The sequence below is a fragment of the Lytechinus variegatus genome, chromosome 2 (genome assembly GCF_018143015.1).
Source record: "Lytechinus variegatus isolate NC3 chromosome 2, Lvar_3.0, whole genome shotgun sequence".
Lineage (NCBI taxonomy): Eukaryota > Metazoa > Echinodermata > Echinoidea > Temnopleuroida > Toxopneustidae > Lytechinus > Lytechinus variegatus.
In genome coordinates this window covers 70,936,718-70,956,916 of record NC_054741.1, presented here as the reverse complement: position 1 = coordinate 70,956,916, position 20,199 = coordinate 70,936,718, and the positions used below count along the sequence as shown (strand labels likewise).

The 20,199-nt window shown below is 37.1% G+C and overlaps 1 protein-coding gene and 1 pseudogene across 1 annotated transcript; one reads left to right on the top strand and one right to left on the bottom strand.

The window, feature by feature from the left end:
• Positions 1 to 5,452: 5,452 nt before the first annotated feature.
• Positions 5,453 to 13,141, bottom strand: LOC121408883 (mitochondrial fission process protein 1-like). Its single transcript, XM_041600570.1, has 4 exons — positions 12,917 to 13,141; positions 9,328 to 9,455; positions 8,446 to 8,681; positions 5,453 to 7,542 (listed from the first exon to the last, which is right to left on the bottom strand). Exons 1-4 carry the CDS (start codon positions 13,032 to 13,034, stop codon positions 7,455 to 7,457), a joined length of 570 nt encoding a protein of 189 aa, XP_041456504.1. The 5' UTR covers positions 13,035 to 13,141; the 3' UTR covers positions 5,453 to 7,454.
• Positions 13,142 to 13,188: 47 nt separating this feature from the next.
• Positions 13,189 to 17,871, top strand: LOC121408882 (annotated as a pseudogene).
• The last annotated feature ends 2,328 nt before the right edge of the window (positions 17,872 to 20,199 follow it).

The following is a 20,199-nucleotide window of genomic DNA, read 5'->3' as shown; positions in this document are numbered from 1 at the left end:
CAGCACTTAAACTCTCAAAAAAGTTAGAGATTTAGATGCTATTATAAGACATATGGCAGTAGATGCTATTCCATTGACGATCACCCAGGTTATAAGGTTTGCAGGGATTCTGGACAGGAAGTTTGGAGAGGGGAAGTTCGGTACGAAATGGCCTAGCTACGATTGGTGGTTGCGTTTTCGTCAGATGTACGCTAATGAAATTGTTCGATTAAAATGTACAGACCAGCTGGACCGATGCCTCATCAAGTCTTCTCCAGCAGATAATAACAGGGAGTACTTCCAACTTCTGCGTCGTGTCTATGAACGTTATGATCTTCAAACAAAACCAGAACGGATCTTCATTGTGGATGAAGTCATTGTTGATTTTCAGAAGTCCTCACAGTTGGTAGTTGTCCCTAAACGTCAAGTGCAGTCCACCTGTTTGAATGGAAAACATTGATTCTCTTTTATTTACTGCTGCTGCCTCTGGAACAGCAATGCCTCCTGCTATCATTTTTAATGAGTCTAATTTCCCTAGCGGTGTTTTCACCAGAGGGGGACCTGATGGGTGCCTCTATGGGATGTGTGACAGTAATTTTATTGACAGTGATGTTATTCTTGAATGGTTCAAGAAAATCTTTCTCAGGTACTGCCCACAGGACCGCACAAAAGCAAAGCCTGTCCTCTTAATGTTGGATGGACATGACTCTCATGGAGATCCTCGGCTCCTTCTGAGAGCCATAGAAGAGCATGCGATTGTACTGGAACGTGGAGCGCCCAACACCCAAATGTGCCAGCCACTTGACTTAGCTGTCTATGTCTTTCAAGTCCCAAATTGATCAAATGGTACAGAAGGAACATGCACTTGGTTGCTCCCTGGGTGTCAAAAGAAAAAAGATCCCACAGTTATTAAAGAAGCCCATCAAAAATGCAATGACAGTGCAGAACATTACATCTGGGTTCAAGGAGACAGGTGTCTACCCACTTGATCCCAATACTTTTGACAAAAAACAGCTGGTCCAGTCTAGAATTCCATTGGTTGACCTTGCCCTTCCTCCTGAGTTTCGATCTAAGGATGCAGCTGTTCAAGTAGATTTCTCAGCGGTCAGTCCAAGGAAAGAAATCACCAAAGTCAGCAAGGATCCATCCTTCGATCTGGAGGGACCAACAGAAGCCAAAGAAGACGAACATACATGTAAAGCAAGAGGGCCAAAGGTAAAAGTAGATTATTATAAACACCAGACACCAAGACATCAGAGAAAAGGGGGAAAAAAAGAGAAAATACAAGAAGAAATGAGAGCAGACAAGTGAAAAAGGCAAGTTATGATGCACACAAGAACAGAGCACTCTCAAAGAGAGAAAGTAGGAAGTATGCCTGTGGCAAAGAAGGTGAAAAGGGTATTAAAGGGTACATAAATGAATCACAGAGGTGTTTTTCTTTTGGGAGTGTCCACATTTCAGAGGCAGATGTCCAAATTTATGTCACCCAGTGAGAGGACAAAGAAGATTCTTATACAGAAGTAGATGAAATTGAATCAGAAGATATTGAAGGAGATGAAACTATATCAGAAGATTTTGAAGGAAATGAAACTAAATCGGAAGATATTGAAGGTGATGAATTTGAATCAGAAGATACTGAACAAGCCTTGAAATAAGCAGTTGAAGACCAGGGGCAATTTTCAAAAAAAAATTGCCCCTGGCTCACAGGCTTTTTACAGGAACCGGAGGCAATTAAAAAAAAAAATATAAGAGTATTCATCATTATGGACCTTACATACCTATTTCTTAAACTTCATTTGTCACATCACTTCCATGGCCTTCATCTCGCACATCATTTTCATGCACTTCCTCATCATGGCCTTCATCACTGCAGAGTTTGCTTGTCCTGTGGCAAGGACAACGCTGACTGGTGCTGTTTGCTAGCCACCTCCTCACATCTCTTCCAGACTTGAATCTTTCCAATTGCTGAATGAGTAGCAAGTCGTCAATGGTGCTTGTGGCTAGGGACCTGCGCCAATCAGTCAGCACTCTCTTCATGGTAGAGAATGCTCGCTCCAGCTCTGCATGAGAGATTGGGTACACCAATATTATAGCAACAAGGTGGAGAATGTTGCTGTAAACCTTCTGCTTCCTGGTGAACTTAAATTTCCATCCAGAAATCTGTGCTCATGTTGTGCAGATGTTGCTGCTTGGATACACACGCGAAGAGTTGCATCTCTGACCATTCCCTCTTGACCAGATCTATGCTGCATCCTTGTGCCTGCAAAACCTTGTCATATTTCTTTCTTTTTATTGAGTGTAGGTAAATTTTCTGGTTTCCATCTGATTTGAATTCTTCATTCAAAGGTGGTATACCATAGCCACATTTAATTGAATGGTATAAGTTCAGTTCCTAAACAACTTGTGCTGTCCAATGCTCTTTTCCTAGAATTCAACTTTGTGTGATGAGGTACTATTCATAACATTTGAACCATGAAATGGGTTTTCGGTACACTTCTATGCATTTTCGCTCCTACCAAAAATTCAATTTTTATTTTCATTTGTTTATTTGAAGGGTAAGGTGGTAATCTGAATATTAAACTCGGGTTGAACAATTGACTAAGCATTGGTTTTAGTCCATACTTCAATTGAATGCTAGGAAAACCCCTCTTGTATTAAAGGAGGCCATTGGTCATTCACTGTGTGATTAATTTCTAATTTGACAGTGCCCTTTTAGCCTTTAAAATGTTGCCAATTTGTTGCCAATTTTGTTTCCTTTTAATGAAGGATTGACTACTGGTAAACATGCTATTGGTAGCTAAACTTTTCTTTTGTGTTACAAAAAAAGAAAGATGTAGATTGCCAATTTAAAAATATTCCTAGAATGTATTTTTGCTTTAGAATTGATTTCATTGGAGGTTTAAGTCAATGGATGCTGTAAAACATCTTTGACTTCAACCAAATTATGAAACTAGCAAAAGAAAACAGTCAATGGATGTTGTAATACATCTTTGACTTCAACCAAAATGATGAAACTAGCAAAAGAAAACAGTGAGAGAATACACTAAAGGCCAACTTGTTCACAGCATTCATTTGCTTATTCATGATTATGGATGTGTGGAATAATGTGTGATATGATTGGTAGTAAAATGTTGGAGATGTCATACAGGTTTATCATGCAGTAACATGATTTTGTTTTATGTTGTATACATTTCTATGCAGAGATGCCATCCATCTTTTAAAAAAGTTATTGTCAGAAAAGATTAAAAAATCTCTCACAATAACAATTGCCAACCTGTAGCTGTCGTATGACACATCAAGAAGGTGCAGACCCCAACCAAACTAGGTGCTACGGCACCGTTTATGGAAAGCAGATTGTGCATAGAAATGTTTTAATAATAACACAACAAATATGTGGCCCTATTCATATTTAAAAGAAGGGAACAAATATTCCATAAAAGTAATGGTTGGCAACTTGGCATATCTTTTTACAACAGCAGCTCAGAATTTGAATACACTAATCAAAAATGGTTTCTAGTATGATTATATACTCCAGCTTAATGTGGTGTTCATCTTCCATTAGTGGAATGTAATTTTGTTGTGTAATCTTGTGAAATTTGTATAAAAGAATATGTATTTTCTTGCCCTCAGGTTTGTTATATAAGATTTTCATTTTACCACTGCATATTTATAAGGGTTCTCTTCAAATGCTCATGACTTTCTTAAGCAGCAAGGACAGTCATTGTTTGATTGTTACCATAATTATTCTTGATGTGTTTACTACGATCTCGTACTTTCAAAAGTCTTGATCAGCCAAATGGTCCATATCGAACCTTGATTCGATACTATTATGACAATAACTGTTTTTCTTTCCATGGGTGTCACAAGAAATTTGTCTTTGAATGCTCATTACTAGAGGTGGTTGTTAAACGTCTGAGGAAAGTGCATTCATGAGTATGTCAGAAAAGAAAAATAATGGATTTTTGTATATTACTATTTATTTTCTTGAATTTTAATAACAAGTCTTGAAATACAAGAGTTTATCTCAAAATATCTTTTTACTATTCTGTGTATGTCAGTATACAGTAAAAGATTTCCTTAAAAGATGAAAGGAATGGTGTACATGTATAAGAGTAGTGTGAGATCTGTGATTCTGTATGGAAGTGAGACATGGGCCCGAATTCACAAAGATGGTTTTGAAAACCCACGGTTGAATCCATGGTTTATGCTGATTTCCTGTATAAATTACACTTAATTTAACATGTATCGGGCACTTGTATAAAAAATGTCCAATGCTGATGCGCGCTTTTGAAAACAGTGCGCCAAATAGACGCCTGTTACCATGGTTAGACTGTTTGAAGAGTGGATTCGTGAATAAAATAGCGTGGATAACCACGGCAACAGGCGTCAATTTTGCGTACCGTGACAAAAGCGCGCTTCAGCATTGGACATCTTTTAATATACGCGGTAAAATAAGCGTAATTTATACAGGAAATCTGCATAAACCATGGACTCAACCGTGGGTTTTCAAAATCACCTTTGTTAATTCGGGCCATGGTGTTGGAGTGAAAATGAGATGGGGATTTTGAGGAAAGAGAGCGATATGTAGTGTGGAGTTGGATAGGGACAAAACTTGATGATGATCACATCATGGATAAGGTATTAGTGTTATTTACAGTCCCTGATGTTTAGTTATTGGATTTATTTTGCTTTGCACTCACAGACATTACTATTACACCCCCTAACCATTCCAAGATACTATGTGCACCCTCCACAGGGGCCGCAGAACGTTTTTTTTGGGGGGGGGGCTGACCATGCAAAAAATAATCAAATGCTCATTTTTATGTTTTGAAAAAAAGTACAAGGTTTGTAGCCCTTTTTTTCATCTTTGAGGAAAGGGAAAAGCACTGATAAGGATCAATTCGCAAAATATAAATGAAGCTACCTTATGCATGACAGAGAGGAGTGAAGGATAAGAAGTGTCAAGGGTCATCTGATGGGGGTGGGGGGTTCACAATGATTTAAGACTAAGAATTGTAAAAAAAAAATTGTGTGTGGTATAAAATGTACCAGCACATTTGGTCAGCTCTGGGATGTGTGCTATTGTGCAATCATTGATGAGTGCACACATATACGTGCATGTTGTCTCTTCAACATTATTTTTCGTCTGACTTGAGACTTTGTGGAACACCCCCTCATCCACATCAAAACTTTGAACTTGAGTTTGCTTGAAAAGGAAAGCCCAACCAATAATAAGTCTGTTTTAAATGAAACCCCTAATGCATGCCCTCATTCCATGCTCCTAATTGGCAGAGATTGGAGTTGCAGTCCACTTTTCTGAGTTGCACAAGTTTTATGAAACGGGCTTTGTTACTGAAATTTTAAGAAAATTATGATTATAATGATTGATTGATCTCATACTTCCTTAGGTTGAATAAATTGCAATGCATACACTTCACAAAATAACTATTCAAAGAGATCAGAATTTGAAATATATGAATTTAATCATTCAGTTATACAATAGTTCAAAACTTCAAATACACTTTTGTTGGTTTGTCTTCATTGCACATGCTGACTTATAAATAAATCAAAGGCTAAGAATGCACACACAAGTACCACTACCACAATTCACAGTGGTAGTTCATGTACTGGTAAGTAATTGCGAACCATAGTTGAATATGAAACAAACTTTTCATCCAAAGTGTATTATAAATTAAAAATAAAAACATAAAATCTTCTTACAACACTCTGCCTAAATTTCATACGAACATTCCTTTAACTTTGCCAACCTTAAGTAGCAATGGCACTCTTAACAACAAATATCTTCCTGACTTCAAGGATAAACCATTATAGATCCTTTTCCAGAAAAGCTACTCTCATACCAGGATTTTACCCCCAAGGCATTTTCCCCCGAAATGCTTCTCTTTAGCAGATGCAGTAAAGCAAACAATTGTGAGAGCAAAACACTTAAAATACACGATTTCTCTATCTTCAACCAAACACTCATAACGAAAAGCTAAGCAATCGTCATAGATTTTTTATAATTATTATTTTTTTTACTATTTTTGATTGATTGTATTATAACTACGATGTACAATTAAACATGAAAATCAAGTGTATGATTAATTGCAAACCTTTGTGTTATATTCTGAAATCTTGGAAATCAATTAAACATGAAAATCAAGTGTATGATTAATTGCAAACCTTTGTGTTATATTCTGAAATCTTCATTCGCTATAATTTCTACAGAATTTTACTCTCTTCCAATAACCAGTAGCGATAGGAAGCACATTTAGTTCAGAGCGGTTTATCAATGGTCTATTCTGCCCCAAGGGAGATGTCATTAACCACTGATGTTACAAAGCTTATGCTGCCTTTTAGTAAAACAAACGCTAGAATTAGAGTACTAACAGTACCTTCAACATTAAAAGGGAATCCAACCCAAATAAAAACTTGTTTTAAAAGAAAAAGAAAATTCAAAAAAGTTGATAGGAGAAAATCTAAACAATATCGGACAAACACTAAGAATGTTATGGAAATTTATAAGTTGTAAATATTGGTAATCACTATATCCATGGAGATTTCAAATTGGCCCCATATGTGAAAGGAAAAGACTACCGTAAGTAACGGTCTATTAACCGCACCTTTTTCTCGGCTGGATAGAAGCAAAGGTCAGGGGTGCGGTTTATCCACGGTGACAGGTCTGAGCCAGCATGTCATAACCTGATAATTAAGAACAAGGCCTATGGCAAAGTTGTCCTTGCCCCTTGTCATAATATACTTACCCAGTGGCCAATTGGAAATCTACAATTAGGGATCTCAATTTTAAAGCAGGGCCTTTTTTATTGCTTGTTCGACTTCTTTCGAACTTTCACCATTCTGTGTTATTCATTTTTTTCCTTCCCAACACAATATTTTATGACCAAGGCAGGATTCTCCCTGAGTTGCATTCTAAATTAAGTCTTTTCAGAAGTTAACCCTGATTTAAGGCAACACTAAACAAGAATTATAGCCCACATTTTATTGTACATGCATGCTAGGTTTTAACCTTTTAATTCAACATTCATGGATCACGACAATTTATGAACAACGAACTAATTGAAATTTGTTTAGGCAGATAATAATAATAAAAATTGGCATTAGGTGATCCAAAAAATCAAACCTCATATGGTGTGTGATTTCATGAATTGTGACCTTTTCTGGAGAACAACTCCACTGTCCTCTAAGCTGAACATTTCAGCTGTTATTTGTTGTATCTTTTATTATTTTAGGACAACTAAAAAGCAATCTTTTCTTAGCGGTGATGATTTTCACCATTGTTTTCACTACAGTAACATGAAAACTATTTTCACTCTCCAACAACAGAAGGTCCGGCCTCCCACAAGCCCTTCTGTCAACTTGACTTGCTTTTTATTGGGTAACGAAATGAATACTGACCCTGGTGCTCAAGGATATTTCTATACAAATATCAGTTGCCATGGTAATTACATTTTCTGCTATCTCCTGTGATGGACTAGTTCCTCTTCAGGTGGTTCTATGTGGTACCATCTTCTCACTGAGTTGTTCATCATGTAATCAACACTCCTGCAAAATCAACAAAGAGAGAGGAAGAAAGTCAATATATTGACTTATTTTATTTATTGGTAGATTACAGGATTTTTCAAAGGCATGAAACAAAAGATGATAAATAGAGCAAGTGGATCTGCTTTCCCAAACTTTGATTCAAATCCTGTAAGCTTTATATCTTACACAACAGAAGGTCTTCACATGCAGTGAGGAAAGGTGGAAAGGGTCAGGATTGCATAGTGTCCTCTTCTGTTCATGAGAATGATTCTGATAGCAAAATTTGCATCAAAATAATACCTTTTGTAATATCTGTTAAATGGGCCTAAACTAGTGTATACCTGTGGGGTGTTTCACAAAGATTTTAGTATGACTTAAATCACACTTAGATGACCTTGCATATTTGAAATATAACGTGCAATCTAATTGATCAATAAGCAGTAATGCACGTCCTCTTTGCATGATCTGACCAATACGATTATACCTTTTTTAACACATTTACATGCAACTCCAAGTTATACTTAAATCTTTGTGAAACCCCCCCCCCTGGTTGCATCTATCAATGAGATCAGGTCAAGGGTCAGTATTTAAATCCTTGCTTCAACTTAACGGGAATCAAGATGACTTTTTACAGGCAAGTCTTGGTCTAGCTTGAGAGAGCAGTTTTCAACAAAATAATATTGATGCTTTACATAATATGCAAATGTTTTAGGCAATACATTACAAGTATCTTCAAATTGGCGTTAACCCTTTGTGTGCTGGGTCATGAACCCCTCTGTGCAGAATTATTTCAGGGAGGAAAACAATGCATTGTTTGCGTGAGTATGAAATGCGAAGTTCGCATGGCACCAAGTGTGCATTGGTGCAAAGTATGTGTGGAAAGTGTTAAGCCTATCCAGGCCAATAATGCCTTTGTATGCTTACTTGTCTATCGGTTTGACAATGAATGGGATGACTGCTAGCCCTATCGCTGTTGTCGTCCATTTCCTGACTGGCTCTGGAAGACTGGACACTCTGCTGAGGGTGAAGAGAGAAAGCTTGCATATTCTATTGATGGTGAACCCTGGTATCATGACAGATGCCAACCCCTGCCACACAATGGTATCACCCACGGCATGCATGACTTTCTGCTTCTTGGTGGAGTCATCAGGCCAGTTCAACTTAAAAAATGGAGAGAGGGGTGTGAAAAAGCTTTAAATACAAAACTCATATATTATAATTCCTAGCTATATGAAAAACAAAGGATACAGAATACTAGTATAATACAGCGCAAATCAAATAATTCATAAGGCACGATAATTGAAAGCACATTGATGAACTTATGTCTTGGAAACTAGAATATGTGAAAATGAAAAGTACATTTGTTTTGATAGGTTTACCTTTTACTGGTTCTACTAACTCTACTTACAATATTAGCTCCTAAAACTAACATCACAAATGGTACAATGGCTTAGTAAGAGGCTAAAACATAGAATGTTATGACCCAACAGATTTTAGATTAATTGAGAATGCAACATGACGGCTAGTCACTGTTTGCTGTTATCATCAAACTCACAAGGTTATGAAGTGTTTAAATTGTGTCTTAAATCTCTTTAATAGCTTTCTTGATACTTTTACATCAATTATATATCTTAAAAATGTAAAATATGTAGATTTACATCCATGACTGGTAATTTCCTTTAGAAACAATTGAAACTTTGGGAGATTAAAATCAGTGCCATGAATGACGAACAATTCAAAATGCAATTTAGGTCAGTCTTTGGTTTGAAACAGCCCTCTAAATCAACTTATGGAACTGTGCATTACCTTAGCAGCTACTTGCCCTTTGTGTCTGGCATCAGCAAGCACATATGCACTGGCGATCCCATATGTGGCCCACACAGCAGATTTTGGGATCAATGCCCGGAATGACTCTCCAACTTCATTTGCATATCCTGAGGAATTTAAATAGTGTGGAAAAATATTATGTTAAAAGTACCAATTAAGGGAGAACTTTGGCAAACCAAGGAGTTACGTGCTGGTAACTCCTTGGGCAAACAAAAGGGAAAATATCATTTTACACATTAAATTTGCAAGGTTAAAGGTGCCAAGAAAATGTGTCTATAAAATGAGTGTAGGATTAAGAACTAGAGGACAAGGTAATGATAAGGGCAAATAAAAGGAGAAGCAAAATAATGAAGAATATGTAAAAAAAATAATAAAGAAAATAAAGAAAAAGCAAAATGAGTACAATGACAATGAGAACAATTGGAGGAAAGTAAATTGTTAATTGAATATAAATCATGATTTTTATTTAATTTCAAGAAAAATTTCAGTTGATGATGTTGCTAGTAGTACGACTTCTGATGAGTACTGATGTTTGCCAAAAATCTTGATTAAAAGTTTGAAATAAATATATGATTATGATATTCTTGGAAGAAAACTTGGCCAGTCATTTTCAGATACAACAAAACAATCATGACAATGGTGCCCCATGTGTGTGTCACTCACATCTATTGCGAGATTAGTATTGACTAAACTCGCACCATGAACCGCGTTTGGCAGTGGATTTCTAACTAATGGGTCGCGTGTGCTGCGATCCCACTTCTGGTGTCCACAACACACATGGCTTGATTTTTTCTGTGCACGGCAAAATAATGAACCCTTTCAGTGTGTCTGTGCAATCATTTAATTTACACACGATTGTCGATTCAAGAATTTATATGGAAAAAGCTACATTTGAAATGCCTAAAATCATTGATTACCCACCATTTTGAATTTTGACTTTTTGCAGATCAAACACTATCTCAGCTCGCCATCTAGTTACAATACGTTAGAAATGCCCGGTCTCTGTCTGGGCTAGCCAGGAGGCTTCTAAAGAGTAAAAATCATTTATTAACGTAAGGTTACTCTCATCGATGCCAGGTCTTCCTTTCTATTCATTAGCATGTACCAACAAACCTACATGTATAGACAGCTGGCAGCCATCTGTTTCAAGGAGTTTTTTAACATTTTAAAAAAAAATTCTCCTCGTACACAGACGGCTCGCTATCGTGCAGCCACCATTAGGGGACTTGCATTGCAAAATCCCCCCGTCGGGGCTCTTCAATTTTTGTCTTTAATGAATAAAAATTAAAGCGACCAAAATGCAAATTTATATTCCCTCTTGGCATGAATTGCCAAAAAACAGAGAAAAATGAAGTTAAAAGGAACAAAAACAGTGACTTACCTCGGCTGTCGCGCAAATTCACTTCCCCGTATTATCCGATCTTAAGTACATAAACATATGGCCATTGAGTCCCCTGTACAGATCGCGCTAGAACTTCGGTCTCTGTATTTGGTGAGTGAAGCCAACGGAGTTCAGCTGAACAACCAACATGACCAACAGAACAGAAACCGAAGCTTTTGGTCTACAAAACTAATGCCTATTGCCTAACGGGCAAGTGTTGATTTAGCCTAACTTTGATCGTGGGAATCTCATCCCTACACAGAGATAAATGGGATCCAATTCCAGACGTCATTGGGGAGTAAGCCCACGAAGTAAATGTTTTGGCATTATCGTGATATTGCCTTTATTGGGAACCACTGTTGTCTGTTCACTTCATACAGCAGTGCTTTATTCAGTCACACGCGCGCACGGTTCCCCATTAACCCATTTCTACCTCCATTCACTTCGTACACAAGTGCGCGTGCACAAATCTACGAGTGGTTCCCAAAAACACGATTTGGCCAATGTTTTTTACTCCCCAGACTCCTCCAGGCTACAATAACCCAGGCCAAGAACTTCCGAGGAGCTCCGGCTCCCTGGGCGCTGGGCCTGGCCGGCTGCCCTGGCCGCGCGTTTCCGTTTTACACCCTGGCGAAGGCATTTTCCGGAAAAGTAGCCAAAAAGCGACTAGTGAAGAGTCTACGTCTACGTTTGTTTACATTATCAGCTGGGCGCGCGATCCAAAGTCCGCACCGAACAGAACATACCGTACTTGCAAATGCAACTGAGCTTATACTTTCCAGGTTCAATACGAATAAAATGTTTGCCTTGATCATTTGCCTTGCCGACTTGCTGATGTCTGTCTTTCTCTCTATCTGTCTATATATATATATATATATATAGCTCTCAAATTCTATCTCTATCTATCTATGTAACTGCAGTATCTATCTATCTAATAATCTTCTCTGTCTCTCTCATTCTTTATCTAACATCTATCTATCTCAAATTCTCTATCTCTCTATCTATTCATCCATCTGTCTGTCTGTCTTTCTCTATTTCTCTCTATCTATTCATCTATTTTTTAACTAGAGTATCTATCGATCTATCTGTTAATTTGTTAATAATCTTCTCTGTCTCTCTCATTCTTTAATTATCTATTTAATATCTCTATCTATCTATCCATCTGTCTGTCTTTCTCTTATTCTCTCTATCTATTTATCTATTTTTTTTAACTTATCTATTTGTTAATATTCTTTGTCTCTCTCCCTCTTTATCTATCTATCTATCTCTCATCTATCTATCCATCTGTCTGTCTTTCTCTATTTCTCTCTATCTATATCTGTTAATTTGTCTATCTTCTTTGTCTCTCTCATTCTTTATCTTTCTATCTATCTAACTATCTATCTGTCTCTCAAATTCTCTATCTCTCCTTCTCTAGCATCATTCTGTCTTTTTTCTCTCTTTCTCTTTGTCCGTCCATATTTCTATCTACAACATCTCTCTCTCTCTCTATCTATCTATCCTCTCTCTCTCTTTCTCTCTCTCCCCCTCTCCCTCTATATTTATCGACCTCTCTGTCTCTCCGCCTCTCTCTATTTATCTATCCATCCATCTCTCCCCCTTTCTCTCTCTTTCTATCTATCTATCCACCTCTCTCTCCCTCTCTCTATTTATATCTATCTATCTGTCTATCTTGTCTTTATCTATTTATCAGTCTTCTATATCTATCTTTCGGCAGCTTCTAAGTGTATCAATCCATCAAACTTCAATTTGTCTTTCCATTATAAGTATCTGTTTATTTTGATTTTGTCTGTCATTCTATTCATTTAGTTAATAATTTATTTTTAGAAAAAAAAGTATCATAAACAACGCGACTGCAAAAGCATGTTCGGATTTCACTCCTGACTGCCGCTCTCTGTGTACATGAAGTGCCGAGGAACTCTGTGCTCTGATCAGTAACTGTGCAAATTGCATGCGGTGGTGGACTCGCCTGTGTCACACGCTGCATGCAACCAGCGACGTGTGTAGACTCTTCACTAGTCGCTTTTTGGCTACTTCGCGCCTGCCTTCGCCAGGGTGTAAAACGGAAACGCGCGCCCTGGCCGGGGTCAACGTCAGGCAGGGTGCGGCGGCACCGGCCAGTTAGATGCAGACACATTTTTAACATCATGCCAAATCAAAGGTCAAACTGTAAAATGTCATACTCACCAAGATACCTAATGGGAGTGTCACGATAAATGTCTACTTCCTTTTCAGCATTTGAGGCACAATTTCGGGTTTCATTCGCACTCGTGATCGTCGCCGATGTGCTGGTGGGCGCTGCCATGTTGATCTAGAGGAATAGTGTTGACCAATCAGAGCGCAGTTCGTGGGAATTTCCCTACCAGCTGGTTTGAAAACAAACAATGCGGAAGGGGAAAGCGTCTGTTAGCAACGCAATGATTGCACACGCGTTGACCTATAAGTTGAAATCCGTATAACTATAAGCCTAGGCCCTGTATCTGGTTGAAATTAGTCTCAATTCCGCTCAATAAAGACATTTTGGCACAATAAAACCTAGAAAAGTTCTACAATCAGACTTAAATATATCATCAGAGCAGTCAAGCAACTACCATAGGTAAGTGATTATTTATAACTCTGACCTCTTTCTGAATCTGCAGCTGCAGTGACATTAATCATGTTAATTTTGATTATGATGGTGGGCCCCAAGTCTGCGCACCTAACAATTTGAGTTCAGATTTAACATGATTTTTTTCTTACTACACAAAATCTTTGAGTTGATAATGTTCCTTAAATTATTAAGAGTAAGTGTACCAAATTTCTCATTAAAAATAAAAGAAAATATAGGATTTTCTTGAAAAAACTGCGGGCAGTCATTTTCAGATTGAAAAAAAACAATGGTATGGTCAGTTCCCCCATGTCTGCGCGGTCTCCCAAGTCTGCGCACCCGCGTATCTGCGCGATTTTAGTTACAGAAGATGCGCAACGAGCACGAACTTTACACATGCACTACATAGACAGGTATTCATAAAAAATCCGACTCAAAATGGTGGAAAAATAATGAATTCAGGGCATTTCATGTGACGGCCTCAAAATGCAGCCTTTGTCATCAAAATCCCCGAATCATGTGCAAAGTGAATGAGTGCGCAGACATGGGGTACCATTTTTTTTTCAATCTGAAAATGACTGCCCGAGGTTTTTTCAAGAAAATCCTATATTTCCTTTCACTTTTTAATGAGAAATTTGGTATACTTACTTTTAATGATATAAGGAACATTATTAATCAAAAGATTTTGTGGAATAAGAAGAAATTCATGTTAAATCTTAACTCAAATTGTTAGGTGCGCAGACTTGGGGCCCACCATCATACCCCATGTCTGCACACTCATTCACTTTGCACACGTTTCGGGGATTTTGATGACAAAGGCTGCATTTTTGAGGCTGTCACATGAAATGCCCTGAATTCATTATTTTTCCACTATTTTGAGTCGGATTTTTTAATGAATACCTGCCTATGTATTGCATTTGTAAAGTTCGTGCTCGTTGCGTATCTTCTTTAACTAGAATCGCGCAGATAGGCGGGTGCGCAGACTTGGGAGACCGCGCAGACATGGGGGAACTGACCATAAAAGCAATTAAGATCGAGTTGGAGGAAAAATCAAATGCTTCCTGACTTGTCATGTGTCACGAAAATTAAAAGTGTAGTCAGAGTGGGTGACAAAAAGGACGTTGAAATGAATAAAATAAAACCAAAAACGGAATTGAAAAGGGGGGCATGTCTCCTCACCTAATGATTTAATTTAAGATAGCCTACATGAATTTCTTTTGACATGTTTTTCACAAAATCTTTTGGTTGATAATGTTCCTTATATTTTTATGATGAGTAGATGCTAAGTGCTAAAAATCTCACAAAAATTGGAAAGAGAAATATGATTTTCTTGGAAAAAAACCTCGGCCAGTCACTTTCAGATTGAACAAAAAATGGTGTCCTGTGTCTGCGCAACCATTCACTTTAGACACGATTCAGGATTTTGATTGGAAAGGCTGCATTTTGAGGCCGTCAAATGAAATGTCAGAATTCATCATTTTTCTACCATTTTGAGTAGGCCTAGGATTTTTTTAATGAATATCTTTCTATGTATTGCATGTGTAAAATTTGTGTTTTTATTTTACTAGCATCGAGCTGACAAGGGGTGGGGGGGGGTGGTGGGGCTGCACAGACTTAGGGGACCTTACCATACTTATCTGAAATTGTTTGGTTTGGAGAAGTTTTTAAGCAATTTTTAAAAAACTTTTCTACCTTTCCTCCTACACATGGAGGAAGTGTAGTGATGCAAGGCATAGTCAAGCGGGAAAAACCGATGAAACAGAGTCAGAAACTGAAACTTGCAGTCTAGTAGGAAGAGGATGAATTTGTGGAGAAGAGCAAGAGAAATCATAGACGAAGATGAGAGGATGGATAGTCTGAAGCCTTGAAGAAAGGAGTGGAACAGGGTCTACTCAAACATATTTTAATTTAACTTCAAATCATATAGAAATTATAATGATTTATTTAGTGTTATAGCTTCCTAATCATACTTTCTTTTCTAGTTCTTATGGAAGACATGAGATTTAATTTACAATAGATATAGTCAGTTTCTGATATCTTGCTTAAAACCATTACATTTCAGGTAAAGTCCAAAAAAATCTAGCATTCAGCATTGTCCTCGGAAAAGGGATATGGCGGTTGCCATGGGAGATGTTCCCCAGCCATCTGTGACCTTTGATGTAGCTCTTGACCCAACAGCCCCTTCCCTCATTATGCCTTTAAGTCCAAGCATACCACAGAAATTTGCAGAGCGGCTGAACAGGCGGAAAAAGATGTACACAACAGAGCAACTAGAGGAGAAACTCAAAGGAGCTGAACGCAGGAGAAAGGTAATGCCCACATGATCCCTTCAATTCAGATAACTAGCTGCAAGATTGTATTGTGAAGTCTGATTATAAAATAGAACAAGAGGTGCTAATTACTAGTTTTAATCATCAAATTATGATTAAATACAAAATGGGCATTGTGTAATTAGCCTGCAACACACTCAACATTTATTTTTCATCATTTTCATTTTGGTAACAATACAAAGGTTCAATGTTCTTCAAAGATCATTTTACATTTGAAATAAGAGGCAGCATTTGGGGATGGGGTAAGGGGAGGGTGAATTAATCATCAAAATAGGTGAATGTAAGTACTAAGTACCCTTGTATAATAAGAAATAATGTGTTGTATTGCAAAGTTCATGAAATTGCTGTCTTGTCTGGACACACAACAAATGGGTTGGGTTTACATGACATTGTATTTGTTGAATTTTACGATTGCATACAATATATATGCAATGAATTTTATTATTGCATACAAGTATATGCAATAACAAAAGTCAATAAATACAATGTCATGTAAACCCAAGCCATTTGTTGTCTGTCCAGCCAAGACAGCATTTTCATGAACGCACAAACATGATTTCTTATTTCTACTGTTTGATGCATATGTGTTGAGAAAACCCAGATAAAATATGTTTCATCTGCTTAAACACCCGACCCTCATCATACATCACGAATTCTAGTTCAAACACAGAATTCTGAATCTTCATAACAGACAGATTAAGTGCTTTATAGGTTAAACCGTTAAAATGGTAGATAAAGGAACCATTTTTTTTTAAAGCTGCTTTTTTTTTTATTTCTCTTCATTTAAAATCATCAATCTTATGGAGAAATTACAGCAAATTTACAGATGTTTTGCTTGTTGCAATTTACAAGGGTAATTTTTTCCAGTAGTGGTGACAAACATACTTTAGACCCTTCCTATTTTGTCAGCGATAATCCATAAAGAAAATGCTAATTTCGTTGTCCCCTTTATTCTCTTTCTTGTGCCAGGAGCAAGAGACCACCCGCTTAGATCGTATCCATGAACGTCAGAAGCACTGTCAAACAATGGCTAGCAAGATGGCGCTGTTGATGGAACAAGATGCCAAGCGGCATGGAGCTCCAGGAACCGAAAACATTCCCGCAATGTCCAGCCGGCAAGCTGCTGCAATGATAAAGAGCGTTGCAAAGGACTTCCAGAAGATTGGCATAGGCCTAGCCCAAGATGCCCAATTGCAAGGCAGACCTTAAATCCTACATTAAATGTAGGATTTAAGGCATTTGTAAAGTGCCAGTTCATCATGATGGTATTGATATAATGATATAAAATTCAAGGACTATTCAAAGCAAAGTGGATGAATTAAGGAATAACTGGATAATTTTTATTTGCTTTTTAAACATCTAACTTATGGGAAATTTAGTTGATGACTAAAGTTGGCTAGTTAAAACATAAGCAACCAACATTGATGATAAGTTTTGACAAGAGGTATGTACTTGTATTTGTGTTTTTTATGTTTTGTAAGTTTCTTTACACTGTAGAATGATTCACTTTAGGCACCTGCAAAATAAGGACCAAAATTTGAACAAATTTTTTTTCAATAAAACTTCAAGAGTGAGGAAATCAATCAGGGTGATTCTATTCATGATAAAATTATCAAAAGTTGGTCTGCTTCCCATCTCTGAATAATTTATTATTTGTTTCTCTTCTCTTATTTTGGTCCATATTTTCACCAGTTTCATTCTCATCATGTTCTGACATAATCTATCATATTTCCAATTGTACCATTCATCCTTCTCTCTTTCACTATATCCACTTTTATCCCCTACACCTCTCACTTACCCTTTTAGAGGGCTTTATTTTTAATACACATTTCACATCCTGCACTGCTTTTCACTTGTAGTTAAAAATATTAGATGCTGTTTCTTTCTCTCTTCTCTTCTTAACCATTACAAATCTAACATTTTGTATATTTCTCTCTCTCTCTCTCTCTGCTTCTTATTACTCTCACTCTCCCACATGTTACCCTCTCACCTCTATTACTGTGTGTTTGTATTTGTAAAGTCTATGGCCTGGATTCAACAGGTGATTTTGTGTCCATGGTTTGAAACCACTGCTTACGCAGATTTCATGCAGTGATTTCACTCAATTCAGAGGAGCGTCCATTGAGCGCTAATATCAGATGGCACTAAATCATCACTTGTGTAAGTTACACTTACAGCATTAACATGGATGTACGTAAAACATTTTCACCGGGGGGGGGGGGGGGTGCGGGAGGAGAGCACACGCAAACTTTTTCGAAAAAAAAACAATTAGAAAGCGAGGGAGCAAAGTGACCAAGCTTGTCACTTTTGCAAATGTTAAAGAAACAGTTACAGTTGTCTCATTAATGCTGTAACCTTGGTAACAAGTGACAATTTAGTGCCATGTGATAACAGCATGCATTCATTATAAGACACCTTCTTAACATGATTAATTAAGGGTAATCAATGCATGAAATCTCCATAAACCATGGTTTCAAACCACCATTTCAAAACCACCTGTTAAATTTGTACCCTTAATGTGTTGTATAAAGGATATATAACGTTGGTACTGTACCTCGAAATCACAGAATACATCTACGGTTTAACAATTATCAATTACACATTCTTGCCTTGTACTTAAATTATCATACTATTGTGTTTTGTTCTTATTCTGTACATAGTTTAATGTCTGTAAATACATGAAATAAAAGAAAAAAAGATATAAAATCTCTTTCATATTGGCTTTGAATTTACTGACTTTACAATTAATAAAATATAAATATAAGTAACATGAAATGTTTAAAAACATTTTAAAAAAGGGAGACATTGCTAACATATATGTAGAATTCCAATATATAAATTTTGTGAGTGACTAACACCATTTGAAGGTCAAGTCTACCTCAAAAAACATGGTCAGAATGAATACAAAAATGTCTGAAAGGCATCATAGAAAATTGCATCAAAATCAGATGAAAATTAAGTTTCATGGTTTTGCAAAATTTATAAAACGGCACAACACAACTGACCTGCAAGTGAGTGAGCCGGCAATGCCACAATTGATTCTTTTGTACATCATTGCCTGAAATATATATATAAATTTTATTTTTATATTCTGATACTGAAGAAGAATGGGACTGATAATTCTTATTCCACACGCTGAAGGTAATTTTAGCTAAAGAAAGTGCACGATGGCATTGTTTTCATCTTCTTACATGCTACCTGTACTGCATATATAACTGTTGGTAAAATTTCTTATTTTAAATCTGATTTTGATGAAATTATCAGCATCATGCTTGTTTTTTCCTATTTACTCAAACCAATTTTCTATTGGGGTGGACTCCAAATTTGAAGGCTTATTGAGAAACAAAAGCTCAGCAACGTTTTTGTGTGCAAAGTCAATGGAATATCAGGCATTAAAAATGTGTTGCAGAGGCAAGCGACTTCCATTATGTCTCGGGGTTCGGTAATTGAAATTTGTGAGCCAATCAAATTCTTTAAAGGAGAAATATATTGATTATGAATGTGGTCTTATTATATATCAATGGAAAGGTAATGATGTGGGGATCATCAGTGGGTCATTCAAAAAATCCGAAAATAATACAAAAAGGTGAAAATCGCCGATTAAAAAACGCTAAAATGCCCCTCCGAAATATGCCTCGCATCGGTCTCTGAATTGACTGGAATTTGATGACGTCACTGTACGAGAGGCGTGATTGGCTCTCCCACGTGAAGCTCCACTTCAAAACCTATTGCGTGGGTACGTTTTCTCCACACTGTCACTGAATACTTCTATCATGAAATGAAAGAAAACCCAGAATTTCATCTCAAATTGATGATTTTAAAGATGAAGAGAATGATGATGAAGTGAACAACACAGTGAGGTAGTTGGAGGTAAATAATGGGGGAACAATGCCGGTGATTATGATGAAAATTCAACTTGCCTGACGATCACAAGTCATGTACATGCCGATTCGCTACCAACTCAGCTGCTGCTACAAGTGGTAGCTACGTACACCGCGCGGGCCAAATTAAATCCATGAAAATGAATAAGCACATCCAGACAGAGTCTATCATAAGAAGGAAAATAATGATATAACTGTACTTACAAACAAGTGAATAATTCGAACCTGAAGGCAAATCAACTCAACGAATAGCAGCAGACGATATGCACTGACGATAAACTTCATGTGGCTGGGATAGATTGTCACTCGTTCTGTTAGATGTAATTTGTAACTCATTAATTTGACAAAATTACGAAACTCGGGGAATTATTTATATATATAAAAATATAGTAACATCTCTTATTATTTTTTGTATTACGATAAAACCTGTTTTGAAGGAAAACGTTGAGGTAAACTAAAATTACATGTAAAAGATCACCCCCCAACATGCGTAGCTTGTATGTCATTGCAAACAAACCATCGCAAACATGCACGTATTCCTTCCTTGCTGATTGAGAGCTGTGCAACACGTGCATAGATCTATTCTCTCAGTCTCAGCCAAGGCGAGCAAACAATACGGCATGTGTTGTTGTGATGGTTTGTTTACGATCACATAATGCTACGCATGATGGG